The sequence below is a fragment of the Barbus barbus genome (assembly GCF_936440315.1).
Source record: "Barbus barbus genome assembly, chromosome: 37".
NCBI lineage: Eukaryota > Metazoa > Chordata > Actinopteri > Cypriniformes > Cyprinidae > Barbus > Barbus barbus.
Window position 1 is genome coordinate 7,830,741 of NC_136715.1, and position 24,878 is coordinate 7,855,618.

Below are 24,878 nucleotides of genomic sequence, written 5' to 3' on the forward strand. Positions count from 1 at the left end.
ACAACACAGGATATGTTGTGAAGCTAAAAGACTGCAGGAAATGGACCACTGTGCTGTTCTGTATTAAGTATAAAGTTATAATTTAAGAGCTGTAAAATGCAATTAATTAATATAATATAATAATATATATTTAATTCCATCAGAAACACTTGATTTTAATGATCTTTTTCTGTTGGCTAACTCGTTTAACTATTTTATTTTATAATTTTATGTTCATAGAAATATGTTTATTTTATTTAAATTAGTGCTTCAATTGTTTGTCTATAGGGCACTTATAATTTGATCTGTACCATGTCTCTAGTTATATTATTGTAAGCTTTGAGACTTAATATTATCCTATAGATTATTACATTATAAAACTACTCTGAAATGTGTTATTTAACAGGTGCTTCTTATTCAAAGAAACATACAATACAAAATGTAATACCTCATAAAAAGCACATGTGACCCTGGAGTCTTAAGTCGCTGGGGTATATTTGTAGCAATAGCCAAAAATACATTGTATGGGTCAAAATTATTGATTTTTCTTTTTTCTAAATCATTAGGATATTACATAAAGATCATGTTCCATGAAGTTATTTAGTAAATATCCTACTGTAAATATATCAAAACTTAATTTTTAATTAGTAATACGCATTGCTAAGAACTTAATTTGGACAAATTTAAAGGCGATTTTCTCAGTATTTAGATTTTTTTTGCTCCTTCAGATTCCAGATATTCAAATAGTTGTATCTCAGCCAAATATTGTCCGATCCTAACAAACCATACATCAATGGAAAGCTTATTTATTCAGCTTTCAGATTTTCAAATTGACTCTTATGACTGGTTTTGTGGTCCAGGGTCACATATGTAAAATGAACTCATAATCTGTTCTTTGCATGCAAACATGCAACATTCTAACTCATGGCAAAGCCAAGCATGTGCAATTCTGGCAAATCATGCATTTGAATCATTTTTCAATGATTTGTTAGAGAGGTTAAAATCAGAATTGGTTTTTGTTCATTTCATAGAGATCAGTTAAATTAATGAAGAAAATCAAGAGACTTGACTAAAAGTTGTTAGAGAAAATGTTTTACGTTTTGTTGTAGGTTTCAATCTAAGACATTAGAAGAGCAAAGGGGCTTTTGATATAGTCTTCATTTTGGACAATGACAGTAGAGATGTCAAGAGTGTTGAGTTCTGGCTGTGTTTATTTCATTTAGTCCTGTAGTTTCTCATGTTTACGACTAATTACTGCTTTTGAAGGAAAGTACTGTATTTTAGTCTCCATTAAGCATTTGTATGACCACAGACAAATAAAATGTAATTACATATAATTATGAATTTTCATGGCTGTATTTTCTGTTGTTGTTTTTAATGTTATAATGGGACATACAAAGTGTGATTATTTAAAAAATCTTAACTTAAGTTCTGCATTATGTGTGTATTCAGAGAATACCTTGAGATTTAATTTTTGAACTAGGTAAAAATATATATATATATTAATCAAGAGAAACTTAAATCATAGAATTGTGAGGTTTTAGGGCAGACTCAGAGTCAGAAAAATAATAATTTTAAATTTAAACAGCACCTTTCTGCTTTCTAAAGGCTAACATAATTTAAAGATAGCCTGCAGCGCCCCCTTATGGCTGTTCCAGTTAAACTACAGTGTCCGGTTGATGACGGGTCGCGCGAGGCTTGGATCCAAGTGTTGCGGTACTGAGGTAAACAGAAAACTGAGATTCCGCTTCGAGCCCGGTTTTAAAGCGATGGACATGTTATTTCAGCAAACAGAGTAAGAAATATGTGTTATCGTTATTCAAAGAGTACCATTGCTTCACGAGACAAACAGGCAAACAAAACGAACAACGTAACGTTACAAATATAAATCCTTCGTGTAAAACGACGAATAAATGCTATTTGTTAAGTGATTAAGTGTTTTATTAACACATTACACGCAATCCTATTAATATTAAGTTATTTGAATGAATGTTTCTTCAAAAGAGAGCTAATAACATCATAAGTTAGTGCTTCCCTAGAATTATTGGGCATTAGTGAATCAAAAGTGCTAGTTTTATTAATGTTGTTTGGATTTGTGACTAACTTAGTTAATCATGAAACAAACTGCGATTTAGTTATTAATGGCTTTTGTTTTCAGGGCAAATTACCACTACCTCACTAACTTTCCTCCAAGACAAGAGTCAGGATACTGCAGTGAGGTAGAAATCACTCTAATAAGTAAGAAAATATATATCTTGCATTTGATGTTGTTTGATAAATTGTTTGTTTTTTCTAATTCTTCAACACAGGTGAACATCTTGGTTCTCAAGGAGGTTACAACCAAATCTGTCTCTATGAAACTGCGGCGTAACACAGTCCTGAGGAGCCGAGAGCATGTGAAGGACTCTGAGAGCATCTCTGTGGTGTTGAGTGACACTGACTCTAGTCAGTCAGACAGTGTGGAAGAAATAAAAGATCATGTGTCTGTTATTCGTGATGTGACGTGGCCAGTAAGGAAGAGTAGAGCTGGTTCATCATGTCACATGAGAAAAGAAGACGAGAGGCTGCTTTCTGTTGTGGAACCAGAACATGGGACGGTTCAGAAGATCTCCCTGGCTCCAGGTGCAATGGCTGAGGACACTCTAGAGAAACTCAGGTCGAGGGCTAATACCTCTGAGAACAAGAACGAGATTGAGTCTTACTCTATTTTGGATGAATCCAGTACTGATCTCACAGTGGTATCGGGTCCCAGCTCACCCTGTCATCCTGGCGATACTGTCAGATGCAGAGAATGCAAGAAACTTTTCGCCAAGATGAGAAAACAGCCGACCCCGGAAAAGAAAAGCAGAGATACAGGTAAATATTTCAGATGTGCTGTTTGTAGAAATGAGACTCTGAGTGATTAACATAAAGCTTGTAATATTAAGCACCTGTTATCGTGTTACAAAAAATATTTTTTTAATCTTTGTATGTTAGACCCAGCATCTTTATCTTGTGATGTGTGGGTTCTTCTTAAAAAGTGGCACCCTAAGAGACACCGTCATCGTGAGAAGGGGTATGTTACCTTTTACATTAATGTAACACTGTAATAATAAGAAGGATCACAGAAAAGTGCAAGAATTATCAGCAAAAGCAGTAGATTTTAGTCCAGTACAATAACATTAGCATTTTCAGGAAACGGAAGCTAATTTCTGGGTCAAAATATCTGTTACAACATGAGTGTTTTAAAAAATTAGGCTAAGCTTTTTACTACTTTATTAAAAGCCCATCTTGCCAGCGGTGAATTACCGCTTTAATAATCAAATGTTAATTAGGTTGAATGTGAATTGTGTGAATGTTGATCTTCAGATTATTGTGGACAAGCCTGAGTCGGATCAGGAAGCTGTTAGAAGGAGGCTCCGATTTTGCAGCCGTCAACAGAACAGAAGCAAGCTGCTCCAGACCTCATGCGTTTCAGCAGAGGTGAGTCAATATATCATTCATGATCAGAATTAACTCAGAATTAAAACAGGCAAAGAATTTTCATTCATTTTCTGTGTTTTGTTTTGTTGTTTTTGACTCTTGAATATTTATAATATAATATTATTTACTGATATATATATTATGGTTATTAGTAGTAGTATGGTAGATTTTTGTAGTACAATTTAATTTATTTTTTGAATAAATACAGACGACAAATATGACCAAAATGTTTCAACATGATTGCAATGTGATTTTATACAATAGTAGTTCAATAAACAAGACGTTTTTACATTTTAGACACAATATTGACAGTTTTTGCTCAATTTCGCTGATGAAAATAGTTCCAATCAAAGCCACAGCAGAACTGTTTTGTGTCTCCGAGCAACACAGTGTGAATCCATGTTTTTGAACAAATCAAGTGAGTCAATGATTCAGTAACCCATTCATAAAGACAGTAGTCACTTGCCTTGTTTCTGAATGAATCAGCCGTTTGAACAAATCGTTGAATGAAGGACTAAATGACACTCATTCAAACAGTCATTTGCCGCCACTTCCTGGTTTGGTTTCATATTTAAAACTATCATTGCATTTTCCCCCACATTTCTTAGTTGTGTGTTTAAAAAATATTTGAAACATTAATCTTATAAAATTCTTTATGCATTCAAAGTTTTGCAGTGTAAATGCATTTATGGCACCTCAGCTTCATCAAACAGTCTGTGTAAATGCATCTAATGCCACTTCAGATGCAGCTTCTGTGTTTCCTGCAGTGGAAAGATGGAGTAAAGATGGAATTAATTGAAACAATGTAAGAATTTGAAGTGAAAGACGACACATTTGTGAAAAATCACGTCCATTTTGTTAAACAGTACAGCAACTCCTTTTCAGTTACTTGTTATTTCTACCTCTTTTCTAGTCATAGTGCACTTTATTTTGAGAGGTGTTTAAATGAGAGAACCTTTCTAACTTTTTCCAGGTTGGGGGAATTGTAATATTTAATAATTTGTCTTTTTTTTTTTTTTGTTGCATTAAAAAGTATAGGTTTTTGTTTGTATATGCTGTCAATTATAGTTTTTAGAACGAAAATCTGAATTGGCAAAAATTGGTATCAATAAAAAAACATCGGAAATCGGAATCGGCCAAGAAAATTGCAATCGATGCATCTCTAGCTGTTCGTATTAGCAAATGTGAAAATCAAGTGAACTCAGAGCAGTTTGCTTTTAAGCAAAGTAACTTAAAATTACGAATAACTGTTTCTACAGTGGCACAATATCTTAAAATTTTAATAGTCAAGTCACCTTTATTTACATAGTGATTTATGCAATACCAATTGCCAAAGCAGCTTTACAGTGTTAAACAGAAAAATAATGTGTCAATAGTGCAAATCAAAATCTAATGTTGCTGTAAAGCAGCTCTAAAAAGAGGACAATAGTTAACAGTCAATTTTTCAGTTAAAAGACGTTCATTGTTGATTCACTGATATCATTGTCCAGCTCCGGTCACTTCTCTTCCAATAGTGTCTGTCGATGAATCAAGTCGATGGTATTGCCAAAAATGAAGTGTCCCATTCAAGGAAAGATAAAAAATACTCCAGTGTTGTGCGTATATATGTAGTAAAATAATTTTTGTATGCATATATCTAGGAATTTACGTCGCTGCAAGTATCTGCTGTCCATGCAGACCAACCTGTCCATTACCAAAGCAAAGCCACGGCATCGAAAGAGGTCACGACCTGTGGTCTGGCCACCCATGGCTGGCTGGAAATCTTCAGTGAAAAGGAGGCCTTCCTTGAACAACACATTATCTCAGCAGCTTTCTCCTCTTAACCTTAGTGTCGGTGTGACGCAGGAGGACAAACTGCTTGTAGATGACAAGATTTCAAGATTAAATGCAGATTTGAAGAAGAGCTCAGATGCCTCCAGCGAACAGAGGACGACTAATGTCTGGGGCAAATTGAGCAAGCAGGAAGTGTTTGATGACATTGACGGAACGCGGCGGGTGCTGAAGTTTGATGACACGCCTGAAACTGTTGCTGTGGAAACTGTGGAACAGAGGAAGAGCCCTCGGCAGAAGCACAAACGCGGAGAGATTCGTGAAGCTCAGAATGCTTTCCAGAATGAGCAGCAGGAAGAAATTTCTGAGGATTTGGATTGGTTCAGGACACCCACAGATCTGTTCAGCGTGAAGCCTAAGATTAAACGAGGGAACCAGAAGAAAGTCTCTGCCTCTGGTGTTACAAAACCTGCCGTGCAGAAGCCCAACTTCATGACCATGTTAGCCACTCTGGTGGAGAATCAGAACCAGATTATTAAAGAGTCCTGCAAATGAGTCTCTACAGAAGTTCTGTAATTAGGTTTGTTAGTCATTTTGTATAATTGAAGAGACATGCATCGCTCCTGTCAAGATTTGTTCATTCTGTTACTTGTTTAAATTAATAGATCAGATTTTGGGGGGAAAAAAAGGTCTGTTTATATTTATTGTATTGTTCTTTGTGTGTGTGTGTTCTAACGTTTGCATTTGCATGAGTAAATAAATCTTGCATAAACATCTTTTTGTCTGTGCTGTTAACTTGAGTGGCTTGAACTGCAGTTACTGTAATAACCACAGAGCGGGGCTGTTTCCAAACAAACTTGCACATTTAAACCCAATATTGTTTGTCATTTTAGTTTCTTAAAAACATTTTTAATTATTACGACATATGACTTTAAAAATAAATACAACTAAATAAATAAAAAATTAACTTTCTCCCGTTTTAGTCACATTTTGACATCTAGCATGAGTGTGCATAATGCAGGACTTCCTATTTTTCTGTTTTTCAGTAGATCAAGAAAAATGGTTTTATCACACACTATTTTAAATGGATTCATATCCTTCAGAATCAATGGTTACATGAAGAACCATTAACATCCATAAAGCATTTTCATTGCATAAAAAGTTCCTTATGAAAAAAGTTCTTGAGATTATTAAAATATTCTTCACCCTAAGAAAAAAAAAAGGTTCTTTGAAGAACTGTTCACTGAAAGGTTCTTTGGGGAACCCAAAATGGTTGTTCTTTTGCACCGCTACGAAAACCCCTGTTTTGGAACCTCTATTGTAATAATGCAAATTGTTTAGATACAGCTATTCATTTATGTTCACTGTAATGCATCATTTCTATTCAATGATTATTAGATAACTATGGGCTCTTTTAAATCCTGTCCTGGCATTTCTCTGATATTCCTATAGAGGTTCCTATATTATATTATCCTTATATAGAGGTTGTGGATAATATAGTAAAGGTACAAAGCTTTGAGTCAGGAAAGCTGACTCAAAGCCCCCCGTAAAACCTTATATTTAAAATAGTTTTGTGTGAATTCTGTCCAAACCAAAATTCTAATATAATATTTTGTCATAGCTTTTGACAATAATACTACACTTGAAGTAGGTAAAGGCCAACTATATTATGAAGAGTAGTTTTAATTGGTGTTTTTTCATACTTGTTAGGGCAAGTTGTTAATGTGAATTATATGTTATGAATTTAAAAGTGAAATTGAAAAAGTTTATAATTTGTTTGGCAAAACAATGGTTTGATTCTTGAATGTTACCTTTTACATTTTTGGTAGTTTTGTCTTTCATAGTTTTTCTTCTTTTTTTTTTTTTAATTACCATTTTAATTTAACCCATAAAGTGTGACAAGAAGCCTCAGTTGCACGCTATGTAGTCTGTTCAATTTTATTTTTTATATTTGGCTTAAATTTTCATTAGCTTTTTATTACCAAGCCACCCTGAGAAACATTCACTGTAATTTAGACTACCCAATAACTATTCCAATATTTAAAAAAGATTAATATAATAATATGAATATCTAAAGACTTGATGTGCTTTATTTATTTATTGCAGAGTCCCATGATGATAAAAGAGCCAAGATGCTTCTGAATAGTATTTTTTCACAAAAATATAAACTCTGCCCACAAGGCAAGCCTTCTGCTGTTTTATGAGCCATCAAAGTGCTTCTTAGCACTAAGTTAACACACAGTGGTTTTAAATGGCTTTACATACATAAAAAAAAAGCTTTAAAGTGTGATGTGTGCTTTTATTGGTGCTGATGTTGAGGGGTTGGGCTCAGTGACTCCACTGTCACAACCCAAAAGCGCACTGATCCATCACAACATCAGTTTAGGAAGAGCGAGCGGGCAAGGATGCAGCAAAACTGGACTTTTACCCAGGAGACTGCTTAGAGAGCAGTTTTGGTATTATTTTTTTCTTTTGGATGGACAATCACATCCACACATAATCGTGTTAGGATATGTGAGTGTTGCAGAGGAAAGGCATGCAGCCAGATGAGCAGAGCTAAGAGGATTTAATGCAGCTGGACATGAGCCACGCTGAGTAAAGAAGAAGATTATATTGTTTTAATCAAATGCGAAGAAGTTTTTATCGCTGGTCACTTTGAGTTTGGACTGTCGAGGAGTGATGTTTGTCTTCATCTCTTTAAGCACTACGATAACTACACTATAAGGATGCTCACCGCACAGAGATGTATGGCTTCAACTCTACAGTAAAAGGGTGAGCTATTCTGAAATGAATTATTGCTAATAATATTAAACAATTTACTATTTGTTCATTTATTTGGTAACTCCTTTGCATTACTTAGTTTGTTGCCCCTGGTGAATGACTTTATATAACAGAGAATAACTATAATCCTCTTCTCAAAATAATTGGGTGTTCATTAATACAGTATTTCTCAGTACTGACAATATTGTCGGGTACTTGACATTTCAAGCTGTGACAGCAGTTTCCTGCAGTGTCATTCTATACTTCAGATAAAACTCATTTAAACAACATAATTGTAGTTCATGTTGTGAATTAATATTGCTTAGTAAAAAAAATTTTTTCATTTAATTAGAGAGTCTACATGGTGTGTAATTTTTTACATTTATTTCTCACATCACAGAATCTGCAAAAAAGGTTAATAAAATAGAAGCCTAATTAAACCAGTAAACTTGACTAGTTTTATATACTTTCTTGTATACTTTCATGTACATTTCAACCTGTTATTTGTCAGTGACATGCTAAAATGATTATATTGTTAATGTAAATGTAAAGTTTAGCCCAGTTTTTGTTATTTGTTTGTTCTCAACACTATTTTCATGTATTTCCTCATATCTTCAAGCATGACAGCTTTTGTGTTTTTAGGAATACTGACAGAAGACCTTGCCACGAGTCGACCTGATCTTTACTAAGCCAGATCTGGACTCAAAAAACACATGAAGATGTGCCAGTGGTACTCTGCCCTGCTTATGCTCTGCTTACACATGGTATGCATTTTATATATATTATTTTAATTAAAGCAAAGTTTTATATGTGACTACTGCAGTATTTCGTTTGCCAAAGTTAATGAACTTTTCTTCTCACAGGGTGTATTACTTGTGAAAGATGGAAAAAGACTGTATATTATTATTATTATTATTGCTGTAACTAATACTTATATCTATAATAACCAATCGTCTTCATTGTCTTTTTTTTTTTAGTATTGTAGTATTTGCAAAACCGGTAGGTATAAGTTAAAAAATATATATTTTTAAATAATGCATTACATTATTATTTTTTTTTTTTTGAAAGAGACAAAACAGTTTGTATAATCCAAATATGCTTTTAGAATATGCCTTGGCTTTTTGTCTCATGCCTCTTTGAATAATCTTTGAATAATCCAGTATCCGCAGGGCTTTAATCCGTCAGTTTTGCTTATTTCTCAAAGGAGAACAAAATGTGTGTGATTGTGTTTTTATTTCCAAAGATTAATTTTAATGCATATGAATTGACTTCACAAACCCAACATACCGTTTAAGACTTGATCCCAGAAACCAGTTTAAGCCAGTTGAAGATGAAATGACAACCTGTGTGATGGCTCAGCCCTAAATCCTCTCTCAAGAGACTTTTTCACTGCAGTCAGATTTTTATCAGTAGTTATTTTTTTCCCTTAATTTATTTCCATCCTTGAACTGTAATAAAATGTATTTATTTCAGATTAAATACATGTCCTTGATCTCTCAATTTATAAATAAATAAAAAAAAAATTTTTTTTTTTTTTTTTGGGGAACCAAACCCCCCCACTATATTTAATTTTTCAGTTTAATTTATTCCAGAGATTTATTATGACTGACCAAAATTAACCGTTTTTTTATTTTTTATTTTTCATTTTACACATTAGGCATTTTATGTCTCTCCAGAGGATATTGGTAGTTCTTTTGTTCTGTGGATCATGAATTTGCACGATATTGAAATTAACAAACAGCAAATTTGTTCATGCACAGAAGGTTTTAATTCTCATTCACCATCACGGGTTTGAATTATGAAGTGTACTGCACAAATTGACTGTGTCTCCTAAATATACCCTCTTGTTTTTTTTCCATTTCTTAAAATGAAAGAGAAATGATGGAGAAAGCTGAAGATAGACTTTGGGAGATGGGGACTAAACAGCCTTTGGGACATATACACTCTTTCGTTTTATCAAATTGTGCCTTTGAAAGTATATGTGAGAGGCTTTTGAGCATCGTTGAAAGATGGAGAGAATGAGAGTAGGGCAGCTCCTCTCTGATCTTCCTCCTTTGGTCTTTCCTGTGCTGTTTTCTGTTCATTCATATTTCACCATGCCTGCAGTGCAAAACAAAGTAATCACATTGATTGGCTGTATTAATGATATGAAACTCCAGATTTAAAAAAAGCTAGTCATGGGTGTGTTTTAGGAACCAGATTTGCTGGGTGTGTGACTGTGTGGGTGTCACTGTCTTAAGCTTGTGGTAGATAGTGTTGATTGTGTCAGTAGTAAACTTGCATTGCAGTGAGCAGTTTCATACTTAGGAGATGTTACATCCTGTTTGCATCATTTAAAACAGGGCTGTCCCATGCAGCATTCAGTTTCTCATCCCCTCTTTATGTTTTGATTTTTTATGTAGTGATGCATCTCCTTTGATTTCGTCTGTATACTAGCTGTAATATTATTCATGTTATACTGTAGGTTTCATAATTTCACATGTGAGGTGTGAATTTGGACATGCACATTAGTTTATTGTAATTGGGGAATTCTTAAAACCTTAATAACCTAATATATATGTTCACTAACTCTAAATATTTTATGCTTAAATGCAACTCATAAAAACAATAATTTCTTTCTTAGTACACATTTGTTGTCTAGGTATTTGAGGCAACCTAAAAAAGTTTTCCTACAATTTCCTGGACTAGAGCATTTTTCTGGTTTGACAGGATGGTGCCTCAAGCATCTTTTCATTTTAACTGCGTGTTATGGATTGACCACTTTTCATGTAAAGATGCTTGAGGCATTATGTAGGGTTTCTTAGATTCCTGGTAAAACTCTCTGGAGAACCTAGGCACTCTTTCTAAAAGGGAAGTTCTCTGAAGAACATTCAAAATGAAAATGAGTTCCTGCAAGAATTCTTAACAAGTTAAAATGAAAGCAGAACCATTTGGTTCCCCAAACAACCTATCAGTGACCATTTTTTCTTAGTGTGAAAAACAAATTAAAAATGCACTGTAAAGAGCCTTTTGTGGAATGGAAAGGTTCCATGGATGTTAAAGGTTGTTCATGGAATCATAAATGCTAGTAAAGAACTTAAGAGTGTGGAACCTCCAGCAACCCCATAATTAGGGAAAGTTCCTTGTGTACACACTAGCATATCTGAAGCACCTTCAGAAGGTTTCCTAGCAGTTCTCCGAAGGGTTCCACTAGTGTAATAATCAGAGAAACCCCAAAGTGTGTATGAAATGCCTTTATTTGCACAGTTAAAACTCAAAAGATAAAGTTATGCAGAAATATGGAAGTAGAGTAGTTTTGAATGTCTTGTAAAATTGACTTTGGGAAAAAACATTTATGTTAGTCCACTGGACTGGATTGGATCTTTATTTTTCCAAAGATACATTAGCATCTACAACCTCTTCATTTAACATTTCTCTTCCTGGTTTTGTCTTTGAAGGTGACATGTGGAGCAGAGCTTAGAGCAGCTGTGTCTCCTCTGGGTTGGGGAGAGAGCGATAAGGAGGAAAGTGTCTCTCCTTACGGCTCTCATTCAGGGATTCTCAAATCCCTGAGGCTTTTCTCCCACACGTCCCAATCTAACAGCCAGAGCCGTGAAACTGCTCCGGATCCCGGGGCACTGGATCTGTGGTCTTGGTTATCCAACCACACTGATACCGAAGGAACCCTCTCGAGAGCCAAACGTCGCCCCTATGTGAAAACGGGCAAGTTTAAGAAGATGTTTGGCTGGGGCGACTTCCATTCGAACATCAAAACGGTCAAGCTAAACCTTCTCATTACTGGGAAAATCGTTGACCATGGCAACGGAACCTTCAGCGTCTATTTCCGCCACAACTCCACCGGGCTGGGCAACGTGTCCGTCAGCCTGGTCCCGCCCTCCAAGGCTGTCGATTTTGAGATAACTCAGCAGGAGACCATAGAGGTACCCAAAGACAGTAAAGCCTTCAATTGTCGAGTGGAATATGAGAAGACGGACCGCAGCAAGAGGACGTCCGTTTGCAGCGACTTCCCCAACAGGGTATGTTTCCAGGAACAGACCCAAAGCCATGTGTCTTGGCTTTGCTCCAAGCCCTTCAAGGTCATCTGCATCTACATTGACTTCTTCAGTGCTGACTACAAGCTAGTACAGAAGGTCTGCCCAGACTACAACTACCACAGTGACACTCCCTATACCTCTGTGGGATAGGACAGCCTAGATTGGATGCGTTGAGGTAACTGAGGTGTCATCTCATTGTCACAGCCTTTCTAGCCTGTAGTTTCCTTGTTCTGTTCCATAAAGAACCGGATAAATGGAAGCCAGGTCAGATGAGGAACCACTCTTTTGATTATATCTTACTTGTCCTCCTAGGGCAGTCAATGACAGGAAGAGTTCACCCAAAAAATAAGTTTTCCACAGAAAAAAAGTCAACAAAATGAGGATGAGTGAATGACAATTTTTTTTTTTTGGGTGAATCCAGGCTTAAGACCTGATTTCCTGAAGGCTGATTCATGTGGTTGACATTTAGATTGGACAAGACCAACACATCTATGGTTTCCACAGTGACCCCTGACCCTTTCTCAGTGACTCTTGTGATGTCATCAGTGTGAAGTTTTAAAGATCCTAAACAAATTTCCCAATCAACATTAGCTGGGATTCAAGAACAGAACAAAAAAAATGTGAAACGTCTCGTATTGCACCCATTTGTGACGCCCTCCTTTTCATGCCAACATATTTTTGTGTTTACAGAAACATTGTCAGTAACTAAGATTAATGTTAAAGCCATAATGTGCTCCTCAGTTCTTTTGTATTTTGTTTTGGTTATTAAAGAAAAGACAAGATTTACATTTCCAGAATGCTCCCGTGTGTAGTTTCTTCTTTGACTCAAAGACTGTCAGCAGATTTTTGGTGTATAACTTCACAAGTTGGATAGACATCCTTGCACAGATGATTCAAACTAACAAACAAAGTCGTCAGACAAAGCTTGAGCAGTCAGCTCTGTACCACATTTGTTACAAAATCTTCTTAAAAGCTTAAGTATCCTTCTGACGCTACCACAAGAGAGTCTCGTTGCAGAACAGCCATTAACCTCTATCAGTTCTGCCATATGAAAACAAAGATGACATTGTTTTACATCAGAAGAAAAAAAAGTTTCATTCAAAAAGGTGTGATATGCGCAAACTATGATCTGAAAAATGTACATAATGTTGGTGAGAGTCTGTGTAATCTCATGGCTTGATGTTTGAAGATTTGCAGCTCGCTGGCTTTGATCTCAGCTTAAGTCGTCTCCAGATGTTTAAAGACTAAAAAAGAAAAGAAGATTTACATTAGTTCATTCAAATGATTTGTGAAGCCACAGACTGAAGAGAATGCGTTTGCAACATGCTAATGTACCGTAAAAATCATACCGCTCCACTCATGGAGCTTTTAAAGGAACTGATATTCTAAAACGTTCAAAAGATTCTAAACTTGCTGTCAAATAAAAAAAAGTCAAGCTAAAACTATTACAACTGGGGCAGACTTGTAAAATATACATATTTATTTTCTTAAATATGATCATCTGCCAACTGAAGGCTTTTATGTGTCAAAAACATTTAATATTTGAAATCGACAATATTTAAACAAACTTTCCATGCAGGGGGGAATCACAAATTATTTTACTGAACAGCAAATTAAATATTTTGAAAAAGTGCATTTTAAATGTTTATGTCGACACAATACTTTTTTTTCTTATTTTTTTATGGATCATGAAATCTGATCTATATACACTCTATAAAGAAGAGGGTTTGTTCAGGCAAAAATGTAATGTGTTTTAGAGACAGGAGAAAAAATACGAATAAAGAAAAGGAGAGAAAAAAAAAAAAAAAAAGTCACAATAAGACCAGGACATTTTTTCACCATTTTATTTCCAAAGCAATAAATCAAAGTTCTTTTGAACCACAATACAGTTTTTCAAACACAAAGAACTCTCCTGTTAAACCATGGAAAATAACTTCAACTAAAGTCAGAACTAACTCTGTGCGAAAAAGGGGAAAACAAATTCTGTAAACACGGTAAACAAATCGTCATATTTACCATTAGTTTTAAGTTGGTGCAAAATATCGACGTCTTGAACTCGTGTAATAATCATAATGTGAATTGCATCACATTGCACCAAGTATTCTACAGCACGACCTCGGTTAATACTTACGCCAAATTTAATGATGATAAACATACAATGCGACATTCTGCCAGCAATATAGGCAACATCACTTTAAAAGTGTCAGTGGAGACGATCTTTGCACTCGATGCGTGTGGGTGGATATGCATTTAGTGAGTGTATACTTGATTTTTTTTTTTGAAACGTCAGACCACAAGTTCACAAGAAGGTCTAATGCAACCCTCCCCCCTCGAGAACATGTAACATATAAGGTCCTAAACACCACCATGTTAAAACTACTGCATTATGTGGGAGCTAGTGCAATCCAGACAGGTCTGGGATCAGTCGCAGCAGGCACGTAGCTACACGTAGAGACATGAAGGAGCGGAGGGGCAGATCCTTTAAGGCCATTTTTCAAATGACGCCCAGAGTAAACAGCATGGCAAAGTCCATTTCTTTTTGAGCACTGTGGTTTGAACTAGCTCCTCTATCCGGTCTCTGGTAAGGGCGACGGGTGAGTGAAGAGGGTGGCAAAAAGGAAGGGGAAGTAGGGCTCGGTGGGGTAGTTGCCTCCTCATGCGGTTTGTTCTAAGCAGTCTGTGAGGGCAAAGGTCAGGACTGTTTTAGCCGTTTCCTAGGCAGACCAAAAGGGGTGCACTGGGCTGAAGCGAGAGCCCGGAACGCCTCGGCCACTAAGTGAGGATGGGACTGAATCATCGCTTTCCAACCTGCGGTCTCCATTATGTCTGCGGCATGACTGCGAATGAGCAAAAAAAGGCTGAAGGTTACTATCTATAAATGACAACATTTGTCTCACGCTGATGAAATGAGTAAAAAATAATCTGGGATTTTTATTAATTCAGGGAAATCATGCTAATTAAAGGAATGTTCTGGATTGAAAACACGTTAAGCTCTATCCACAGAATCTGTGGCATGTGGTTTATAAAAATAAACACCGAATATACAGTGGTGGCAAAACAATCTGGCGAATATAAATGAACAATTTCAACATTAATAATAAAAAGACATGTTTCTTGAGCAGCAAAGCATTATATTAGAATGATTTCTGAAGGATCATGTGACACTGAAGACTGGAGTAATGATGCTGACAATAGTTTTGTCATCAGGAATAAATTACATTTTAAAATCTCAAACAGAGAGCAGATATTTGAAATTATTATATTTCAGAATATTGTTGATTTACTGGATTTTTGATCAAATAAATACTGCCTTGGGTGAGCATAAAAAGATTGAAAAATCTTACTTTGTTACTTTGCTGTCGACAATGCCTAGACTGCATCGAGCCCAGAACATTTTTTAAAAAATGTGATCATACAACAACAATGGCACCAAAAAACAAAACAAAAAAAAACCTCTCCACAAGCTGTGCCATGAATCAATTTGTTTTACGGATATCTTAGTCACATAATTACTATGCAAACTGGAGGTTCCTGTTAAATACAGATGCGTTTGCAAAGGACTCTGGGAGATGGTAGCATGTTGGCACACATACTTGCTATTCCAGTTCTTCCCATCTTTACAGCCCAGCTGTCTAAGAACACTGCATCTGAGGAAAGAGACCAGAGCAGAATCCAGCCACCGCTCTCACCATTACATATTCAACAGCTTATCAACTGTCACACAAATAACTGCAATTAATATAATTGCCTTTGCTTTAAATCAGTCAATTACCCATACAAAAATAAAAGTATTATTTTCAGGAAGGCTTGACTGATGAAAGGCATAACAATAATAATAATTAATTTGTGCTCTAAATTCTACCATCATGTATCTATGGAAACCCATTTCTGCCACTGAATAAAAAAATTAAAAAAAGGTAATTTTCTCTCACAATTTTTTCTCAGAATTGCGTGATATAAACTCGCAACTGCGAGTTAAAAAGTCATAATTGTGAGATATAAATTCGCAACTCTGAGAACAGTCTTTTCCCCCCTCAAAACTTTAACTCGCAGTTGCGGGTTTATATCTCACAATTGAAGAAAAAAAGTCAGAATTGCGAGATATAAACTGGTAATTGCGAGAAAAAAGTCAGAATTGCAAGTTTTTCTCTCGCAATTGTGACTATCAATCGTAATTCTGACTTTATAACTCACAATTGTGAGTTTATATCTCTTCTGAGAAAAAAAAAAATGTCGCCATAACCTTTTTTTATTTTTTATTCATTGGCGGAAACGGGCTTCCATATGCATCCTTTTAAAACAGCCCAATTAAACCTGTGAGTCATTAAATGTGCAAATATTTACAATGTAAATATAACTATGTTTAAGTGTTTGGAAAACAAAATTGTAAAGTACACAAAGGATTTTTTTTTTTTTTACGACTGAGTGGGTGTACTTGCCTATTAATGAAGTCTATGGCTTGTGCTTTAAGCTGCTCTGCGCTGTGCAGGTCAGCCAGAATGAGGATGTCAGCCACATTCTCTACAGACAAACTGTTACAGAGAGCCTCCTCACATAATACCTTTAATCTTTCCAGAGCATACTAAAAAGAAGAGAACAAGCTGCAGGTCAATCACAGGACGTGTTCACACACAACAGCAGCATGAATGCAAAACAAAAGCACTTTTCCTTCAGAGCAGCAGCGTCTTACCTTGTCTGCAGCAGCTAACAGGTTGTCGGCCATTTTCTCCAGGTTAGGAGCTTTACCAGTGTAAATAAATACCATCATTTCCCTAAATACATCCGGTTCAACATCGCTGATGTCCACACGGTTCTGTGATGGGGTTGGAAACAAAAATTAAAATCTAATGAATTAAAAATATGATTTAGAATTATAGTGCGTGTAATATAAATAAATATGTATGTCTTTTGTTTATTTTACACATACTGTTACTACATTTTATTACATACTATATTACATTATATATAGAACATTTTGAGATTCTTTATAAAATTTTACACATTTTTATTTTTTTTTGTAATATATACACTCACTGCTGTTCAAAAGTTTGAGATCAGTAAGATTTTTTATGTTTTTTCAGTGGAGACGTTGTGAAATATTATTGCAGTTTCTAATTTTGGTTTCTAATTTATTTACTGTATGTGATGCATAAACACTTGACTTATCAAAGAATTCTGAAAAAAGTACCATAGATCCCACAAAATATTGAGCCGCACTAGCGTTTCCAACATTGATTATAAATCAGCATATTAGAATGATTTCTGAAGGATCATATGACACTGAAGACTGGAGTAATGATGTTGAAAATTCACTTTTGAATTCACAGGAATACATTATATTTTAAAGTATATTAAAAAAAAACAACTCTTATTTTAAATTGCAATAACATTTTACTAAATTATTTTGTAATATAAATGTTATTTCAATAATAAAATAAAGAAAAATAACCTAAGATAAGTTTACAATTCTATTAAATATTATTACTACATATATTATAACTACTACTATTCTAAAATGTAGTAAACAGTAATTCTAAAGAATCAAGGGTAGGCTTGTCCATTTCTGACTGGTAGTGTATATCTGATCACTTACTTTTTTACTCTCCTCCATTTTGTGTTCAAACATGGCATTGAATACTGGTGACCTCGCTGTCAAAGGAAACATAAATCATCAGTTTGAAGTGAATCATCTGTGTGCAAGTACTGCCAAATTCATCATGTGCCTCATTATCATTTCGCCGAACATTCTCTATTGTCTGTGCAGCTTGGCTTTTTAGCAAACATCTGTCAATGGCGTATTGGGATGACTAAGCTCACCTGCCAGTATGGATTTGTGCGCTTTGAACTCTTGCCCTCCCACGAACAAGCTGCAGTCTGTAAACCTGGAGCCTTCCCACAGGTTACCCAGGTCGTCGGAAAGCTGACACTCCGGAACCTTCAGCATATTTGTGTTTGACTGGCCAGAGATGTTTACGGAGTCTTGGACCACACTCACCTAAACAAATGAGTCACTGGTTTGAAGCAAGGACATTATTACACCAAAACATTTGGTTTACATGAAACGTTACATGATATGGTACCTCACAGAACAGAGTGAGCTTGTCATCAGGAAGAAGTCCATTAGCTTCATCCAGCAAGAAGTCTCTCCTGATGAACTTCTTGAAGCCCCAGTCCTTTCCCTGGACAAAGCGGTAGGCTCTTTGGCTTTCTGAAGTGTGGGGAGGAAAAAAGTTAAAAATATCAATACAAATTAAACATTTGCTATTGCACATTACCAAATTCAATCCTGTGAACCTCTGGATTTACAAAAGGGCAGAAACTTTCTGGAAAGTTTTCCAAAATGTTGGAAAATTTTGGACATTGAAAAATTTATCATAAATTTTCCACCCCCTTGCAACCCTGTGAATGTACAGAAAACTCTTACCCATGGCTTTAGTTTCTTCTCTTTTGGCGTTCAGTAAAGAAAACTTGAACTTTGCTCTCACTTCACTTTTTGGGCAACTGACAAGCAATAAGTATAGAGAGAGATAATCTTTACTCTCATCATCCAGACCCTTTGGGTTCACTCGCAAACACCTGCAGAAAAAATAATAAATCCAATAGGAGAGCATGTTAAAAAAAATTGCAGCGTTACAAAAAATAGTTTAAAATCTAAACCTAATTTAATAATTTAAAATAATTTAGAATAACTGGAAAATACTGTGTGTCCATATGCAATAAAATGCTAATTTAAATATATAACGATGAAGATATTTAATGTTTTTGAAAGAAGCCTCTTATGCTCACCAAGGCTGAAATAAATACAGTAAAAACGGCAAATTGTTGTAATCTTTTACAATATTCCTATTTTAATATATTTTAAAAAGTCATTTAAATTTATTCCTGTGGTGGCAAAGCTGAATTTTCAGCCATTACTCCAGTCTTCAGTTTCACAGAAATCATTCTAATGTGCTGATTTGCTGCTCAATTATCATTGGCAATTATTAATAATGGTTCTTTTTATTATCGATGTTGAAAAGAGTTTTTGTTGTTTAATAGTTTTGTGGAAATCTTTGTCACTTTTGATCAAATAAACGCAGACTCACTCTTTCAACAACATAAAAAAAAAAAAAAAAAAAAAAAAAAAGAATTATTCCAAACTTTTGACCGGCAGTGTACCATGTATAGATCTATTTTTTAAACCACTGAAATAGCACGTACAACGCTGCTTCTGAACATCCCCAACCACACAATTCTGTAATTTGGCTACCAAAATATGTTACATGACTCATAAATATGTAATTTTATTGGCTCTTCAGCCATTTTTTAGTATAGGAACGGCGATCGTAGGCACAATCACTGTCACTGCAGTACTGTGATCGAAATGTCTGCTAGAGTCAGATCTTCATCAGAGACCAGATTCATCGTTAAGCAATTAATCAGCTGTCAGTGACAAGAAATCTTTTGCGAATCTCAAAGTTTGCCCCAGACAGCTCAATGAAAACCCAACCTAAATCAAAATGGGCCACTGTTGTTTCACAGACAATGATATTTGGAAAGGTCAAGCCTGATTTCTTGGGTGTATGTGAGTGTGTTTGGCTGGGCAGGATGGTGAGGCATTACAGAGAAGAATTAAGAGGCCACTTGAGAGCTTTCGACAAACACTCAGAAAGCAACGAAACACACCATTTCATCTTGTCGTTGGGGCCTGAGGAGAAGGTCGAGCTCCTTACGACTTCTCCCATCTCCTCCCGACAGAAGCTGAAGTTATTAATCGTCCACATGTAAGAAAACTTCACAACTTTCACCTGTCGATACACAAAAAAAAAGAAAAAAGAGAGGAATATTAGTTTCTTCTCTTTTGCTGTTCAGTAAAGAACTCAGTAAAGAACTCTCAACTTAGTGCGATTAATTTTCCATTCAGCCAGTCTCTCTTACCTGTGTATAACACCAGCTCTCCGCCACAGGTCCTGATGTCATTTCCCCCGGGGGAGGGGGTGTGGGAACCCGTGACATGGCCTGCTTTCACCCTTCCACGTCCCTGACTTAGCTCACTGCTCGGCCTGCACACAAAACCAAGACAAAGCTGTGCAACTATAGTCAAAACAGGTCAGTGAGTCAATATGATTTCCCAATACGAGAACTGGTTACAATCACAAGGCAGCTCTCTCAGAGGTCTATAAATAATCACAACTGAGGTACACTATTAGGTCAAAGTTTATATATAGTGTTGGCTAACATCAAAAGCAGTCAATTATACCTTTAAAGAAACTAGACTTTTGCATTGATTGAAAAACCCCCTACTACATTTACATTTATCAGATGCTTTTATCCTAAATGACTTACAAATGAAGAATACAACATACGATAAGGTGTTCAGGGTGATATAGACATAGAAAAGCTGCAAATGATGTGGCTTGTTTCATTTCAAATATTACAAAAGTTTGGGGTCTGTAAGATTTTTTGTAAAAAAGTGTCCTATGCTCATTAAGGCTGCATTTATTTGACAAGAAATACCGTAAAACAGTAATATTGTGAATATTATTATGTATATATAAAAATAGAAGTTTTCAATTTTAATACATTTAAAATTTAAATGTATTCATGTGATACAAAGCTGAATTTTAAGCATCATTACTCCAGTCTTCAGTGTCACATGACCCATCAGAAATCATTCTAATATGCTGATTTGCTGCTCAACATTTCTTATTATTATCAATGTTGAAAACAGTTGTGCTGCTTAAACTTTTTGTGGAAACAGATGGTTTGTAGATTTGAGTAGTAAAAATTCAGTAAACCTCACTTATTTAAAAAAAAAATTTTTAACATTATAAAAATCTGTCACTTTCATGAAGCGTTAAAGCTGCAGTCCGTAAGTTTTGCCTCTTTGTTTGAAAACCTGGAATTGCAGCTCTGTGTGGAATTATCTTCCGTGCGTGGGGTTGTGAGCTGGCACGGCTCCAGAGCGGATGAATCTAATGATTTGAGGAGTATGTGTGGCAGTCGGTTACTGCACCGGTGTGGATGTTTACTGTACTTAGGGATCACAGATTCTAGCCCAAGTCTTGGAATATATGACCCAAATAAGAATTTTCACCGTATATTGCCATCGGAACAAGTAAGAAGTCTGCCTCGTTTGTTCGGACCAACTGAGGAAAAAAGCATTACCATAAATCGTGCTACCAATGGTAATTTAATCTAAAGATCGGTTAGCTCATATCACATCTAGCCATGCAAATTATTATTATTGTTATACTTTATTCTCAAATTATTACCATCATAGCCGGGACAACTTTCCCGCAAAATCTTCCCTACCACTAAAATTAGAAAACATTATTATAAGCTAACCGTTGTGAATTGGGCTAAAGTAAGGTGATAGTTTTGAACAGTGGCTTATGTGGTTATGTACTTGCTCAAATATTGATTTCAGATAATTTTTAACCCAAAAAAAGTTACAGACCCCAGCTTTAATTTCTTTTAATAACAACAACAACAGCAACAAAATCTCAGTGACCCTAAACTTCTGAATGACACTGTAGAGGCCACAGTTAAGAGAAACAGATGACCAGCAGTAACAGCACAAACGGAGTAATAAAATGAGAATATTCAATGTCAAATAATACCTTGTGTTCAGAGATCAGCAGGTTGTGTTTCCATGTCATCCCTGGGCTCAAGCTCAGAGACGCAGCCGTCAGAGTGACTGGAAACAATGACTAACAGTGCATACTGGCCTCAGCCTCGAAACAAGCCATCCTAAACACACAGATGCACAATTAACCGTATTTACCTTCACTTGGAGCACAACAACACATAGAACTTCCAAAATATTCAGAACAAAATCAACTGCCAGCACTTTTTTTCCACAAGTAGTTTGCAAAAATCGCAGATAGAGAAAGGAATGCAAGGAATTTGTTCAACTCATTTTTCAGCTGTAAATGTATTTGTAGGTAGAAAACTATTTTTCTATGTGAATGATCTGCTAGTTATTAGGTACTTAACTTATATCTATGAATGCTGCCATGATGTGACCTGGCAAACTGTTTTCACTTGGACGATTTCTGACTAGTTGTCATATTTAGATATTGTGAATGTATGCAGATTATGACCAGCCTTACGTTATCCTGATAACACACACGCACACTATTTTTTTTTTTTTTAATTGCCAGGGCAGCAAACAATTCTATCACTATGTAGAACATCTCATAATCTATAATATTTTAATGCTTATTCTCTGACCCCCCATTTAATTCAGTTGTACAGCTGCTGAGATGATGTATTGTACTTCCTGTGGAAACAAATAATATGCTACAAATTCAGTCAACTGAGCTTAACTTGTATTGGAGGAAACGTGTACATGACAAATCAGAATTCAGCAATCTCTACAATCCAGTCATCATTGTGAGCGCACACACTCACCTCAGTAAGAATGCTGAATCTCACTAGTGGGAGTTTTGCGAGCCTTCCAGAGCGGGGAGCTTGGCAGATGAGGGCAGTTCTGTGGGATGCCACTCTCAGCAGAGACTCAATGAACCCTGGCAGGAATAACAGCATTTTAACACTACATCTACACTGGCACAGCATCAGGTTCTGTCCTCTCTGTTTCGCAGCCTACACTTCTGACTACAGACTAGTGACATCATAACGCTGATAAGGGCATGTAAATGTGGAGTCGGTGAACGAGATGATCTAGAACTAATTAAAAAAAAGGGTGGGAAAGTTCTGTCATCCAAGAACGTGCAGAACACAAGTGCAAAGGACATCATGATGTTTGCTTAAGTGATGCACAGCACAGGAACAAACAAGCCAGTTGCAAAAGCGAGAACAACAAATCTAAAATAGACACTAAACACTTATACATCACTGAAAAAACATTGCAGTGCCCCTAATGTTTCAATGGCCAATGTCTGGACCGAATGGCTGATATAATGATGACAGATACAGAACAATTTAATTAAAATACAGTGAGATGCACAATTATTGAACAATTATTTAATTTCTCACTCAAGTCACAAAAATTGGATGAAATAAATGGTTTTGTTTTTGTAACTAACAAGGCTTCTGGTAGAATTTGGAACAGAATAACTTCAAACAGGCCAAAACTAATTTATAGCACATCACCACTCTTAAGACTATTACAGGAAAGCCTCGAAATATTGTTATTGATTTTGTTATTGTATCAACTCTCTAGCCATTGTCAGCAAAACATCCTCGCTTTTCCTGTTTCAATTTAGGTTTGTTTTTCTTTTTTTTTTTAAATGGTGCTGTACAAAATAAACTAAATTGTACATTTCGTTTGAACTAATAACAATAATAATAATAATTCATATTTGAAAAAGCTCTCGAATGAATGAGTCATTGAGTTGTCAATCGAGTCCGAAAGAGTCGGTTCTTGATTGTAAATACGCTCGTTACGAGTGAATCCTTGAGAACCCCCAAACGATTCCGTGATCAAACGATTAATTTGTGTGTGAACCGGATCAATCGATTCACTAATAAGATCCGACTCAGTGATTCGTTCGCGAATCGGACATCGCTGTAATGCGCTACGAAACCAGCCACAAACCCCATCCGTCCTAAGTTTTGTGTTATAAATCGACAACCGCGTTTCCTACCGCGTTCAAGCAAGTTTGTAAATACATGTGAGCGCCGTATACATGTCGCATTTCCGTTAGATCCGCTTGCAGTGCAACTGATGCGGAAAACGACGAGAAAAAGAGTCAAGAAACCAAGTTAGCCAACCAAGGCTCGTCTCGTTTGGCCTACATTTCATGCACGGCCCAAACAAGAGACAGAACCATAACAAAGCCGAGTCAACAATGCTGCTTTACGGCCGAAACAACGAAAGATCCTTCTACTAAACCCCGCACGAATCTGATTTGTTTGTCCCAAAGCAGCACATAATGCTGTAGATCGAGTAAGCATCTGTCTTTGTGTCAGTGCGCAGAGCGGTGCTTAAAATACAAGAAAAATAATAATTTTACAAACCTCTCAGACACTCCGCATCACAGACATAGAAACACGGTACGATATGTGACTTGAGTGAGTCGTAGAAAGGATTTGGTGCGAAACGAGTGAACTTTTGAGCCTTTCTCTACAGATAAGGGGTGTTTTTCTCTCTCTTGTCTCTCATAGCGCTGTCTGCGCTTCACAGCTCTGCGCATGCGCACACAACTTCCTCTCAAACCATCTGTTCTAATAACAAGCGCAGTTAGTTAGCAGAGTACACTAAATTCTAATGACTAGAAATGAGATTTACCACTACTGATGGAGTAACTATCGCGGTTTTTTTAATTAGGTCAGCTTCCATGACTTCGATAAGACATGCATCTACATTTTAGTACTTACTACATTTTATGAAGCATTGCAAAGTTAGTAGGCCTACTCTAAACTGCATAGCCACCACCAGTTCCCATAATGTGAGGCCACATAATTAAATGACACGAAGACGTGAACCTACATCAGATAGATAGCGGATATAATAGATATATAGGTATTTTATCACATGCATATAAACATTGTTTTTAAGTAGCTATGTTTTACATAGAACCTTAATGAAAATAACTTTTCATTCAGATTTGCGACTATACACACACACACATATATATATATATATATATACATACACATACATATATACATATTTATAATGATGAAGTAGGAAAAATATATAATTTTAGTCAACCTGCAGTGACACTAGGAACTAGATATCATGCTTATGCCCAGTCATATATATATATATATATATATATATATATATATATATATATATATATATATATATACATACACACAGTGACATACAAAGTATTGGAACAGTAAAGACAAAATTGATCTGTTGGCTGTAGAGTCAAGACACTTACAAATATGATTAAAAGATGAATATGAGACACAACT

The 24,878-nt window shown here is 35.8% G+C and overlaps 3 protein-coding genes across 10 annotated transcripts; 2 read left to right on the forward strand and 1 right to left on the reverse strand.

Annotated features, from left to right (window-relative positions):
- The first annotated feature begins 1,630 nt into the window (after positions 1 to 1,630).
- On the forward strand, positions 1,631 to 6,420 carry LOC306856757 (uncharacterized protein). Of its 3 annotated transcripts, none has more exons than XM_079396195.1 (6): positions 1,631 to 1,703; positions 2,138 to 2,198; positions 2,289 to 2,835; positions 2,956 to 3,034; positions 3,328 to 3,441; positions 5,082 to 6,010. In XM_079396195.1, exons 3-6 carry the CDS (start codon positions 2,334 to 2,336, stop codon positions 5,764 to 5,766), a joined length of 1,380 nt encoding a protein of 459 aa, XP_079252321.1. In that variant the 5' UTR covers positions 1,631 to 1,703; positions 2,138 to 2,198; positions 2,289 to 2,333; the 3' UTR covers positions 5,767 to 6,010. The 3 variants fall into 3 exon arrangements, with proteins under 3 accessions (XP_079252321.1, XP_079252320.1, XP_079252319.1); XM_079396193.1 differs by having other exon boundaries at positions 1,664 to 1,774; positions 5,082 to 6,420; XM_079396194.1 differs by lacking the exon at positions 2,138 to 2,198 and having other exon boundaries at positions 1,656 to 1,703; positions 5,082 to 5,987.
- A 1,159-nt stretch (positions 6,421 to 7,579) lies between these two features.
- On the forward strand, positions 7,580 to 12,798 carry LOC306856687 (neurexophilin-2-like). The gene is made up of 3 exons (XM_079396084.1): positions 7,580 to 7,983; positions 8,614 to 8,735; positions 11,409 to 12,798. Exons 2-3 carry the CDS (start codon positions 8,685 to 8,687, stop codon positions 12,153 to 12,155), a joined length of 798 nt encoding a protein of 265 aa, XP_079252210.1. The 5' UTR covers positions 7,580 to 7,983; positions 8,614 to 8,684; the 3' UTR covers positions 12,156 to 12,798.
- On the reverse strand, positions 11,191 to 24,178 carry LOC306856686 (speckle-type POZ protein-like B). Of its 6 annotated transcripts, none has more exons than XM_079396083.1 (13): positions 23,970 to 24,178; positions 22,401 to 22,516; positions 21,608 to 21,737; positions 19,923 to 20,047; positions 19,671 to 19,792; positions 18,430 to 18,581; positions 18,086 to 18,213; positions 17,823 to 18,000; positions 17,599 to 17,654; positions 16,696 to 16,818; positions 16,445 to 16,587; positions 15,599 to 15,652; positions 11,191 to 13,249 (listed from the first exon to the last, which is right to left on the reverse strand). In XM_079396083.1, exons 4-13 carry the CDS (start codon positions 19,998 to 20,000, stop codon positions 13,243 to 13,245), a joined length of 1,041 nt encoding a protein of 346 aa, XP_079252209.1. In that variant the 5' UTR covers positions 20,001 to 20,047; positions 21,608 to 21,737; positions 22,401 to 22,516; positions 23,970 to 24,178; the 3' UTR covers positions 11,191 to 13,242. The 6 variants fall into 6 exon arrangements, with proteins under 6 accessions (XP_079252209.1, XP_079252206.1, XP_079252208.1 ...); XM_079396080.1 differs by lacking the exon at positions 11,191 to 13,249 and adding an exon at positions 13,834 to 14,842 and having other exon boundaries at positions 23,970 to 24,153; XM_079396082.1 differs by lacking the exon at positions 11,191 to 13,249 and adding an exon at positions 13,842 to 14,842 and having other exon boundaries at positions 15,519 to 15,652; positions 23,970 to 24,145.
- Positions 24,179 to 24,878: the final 700 nt, after the last annotated feature.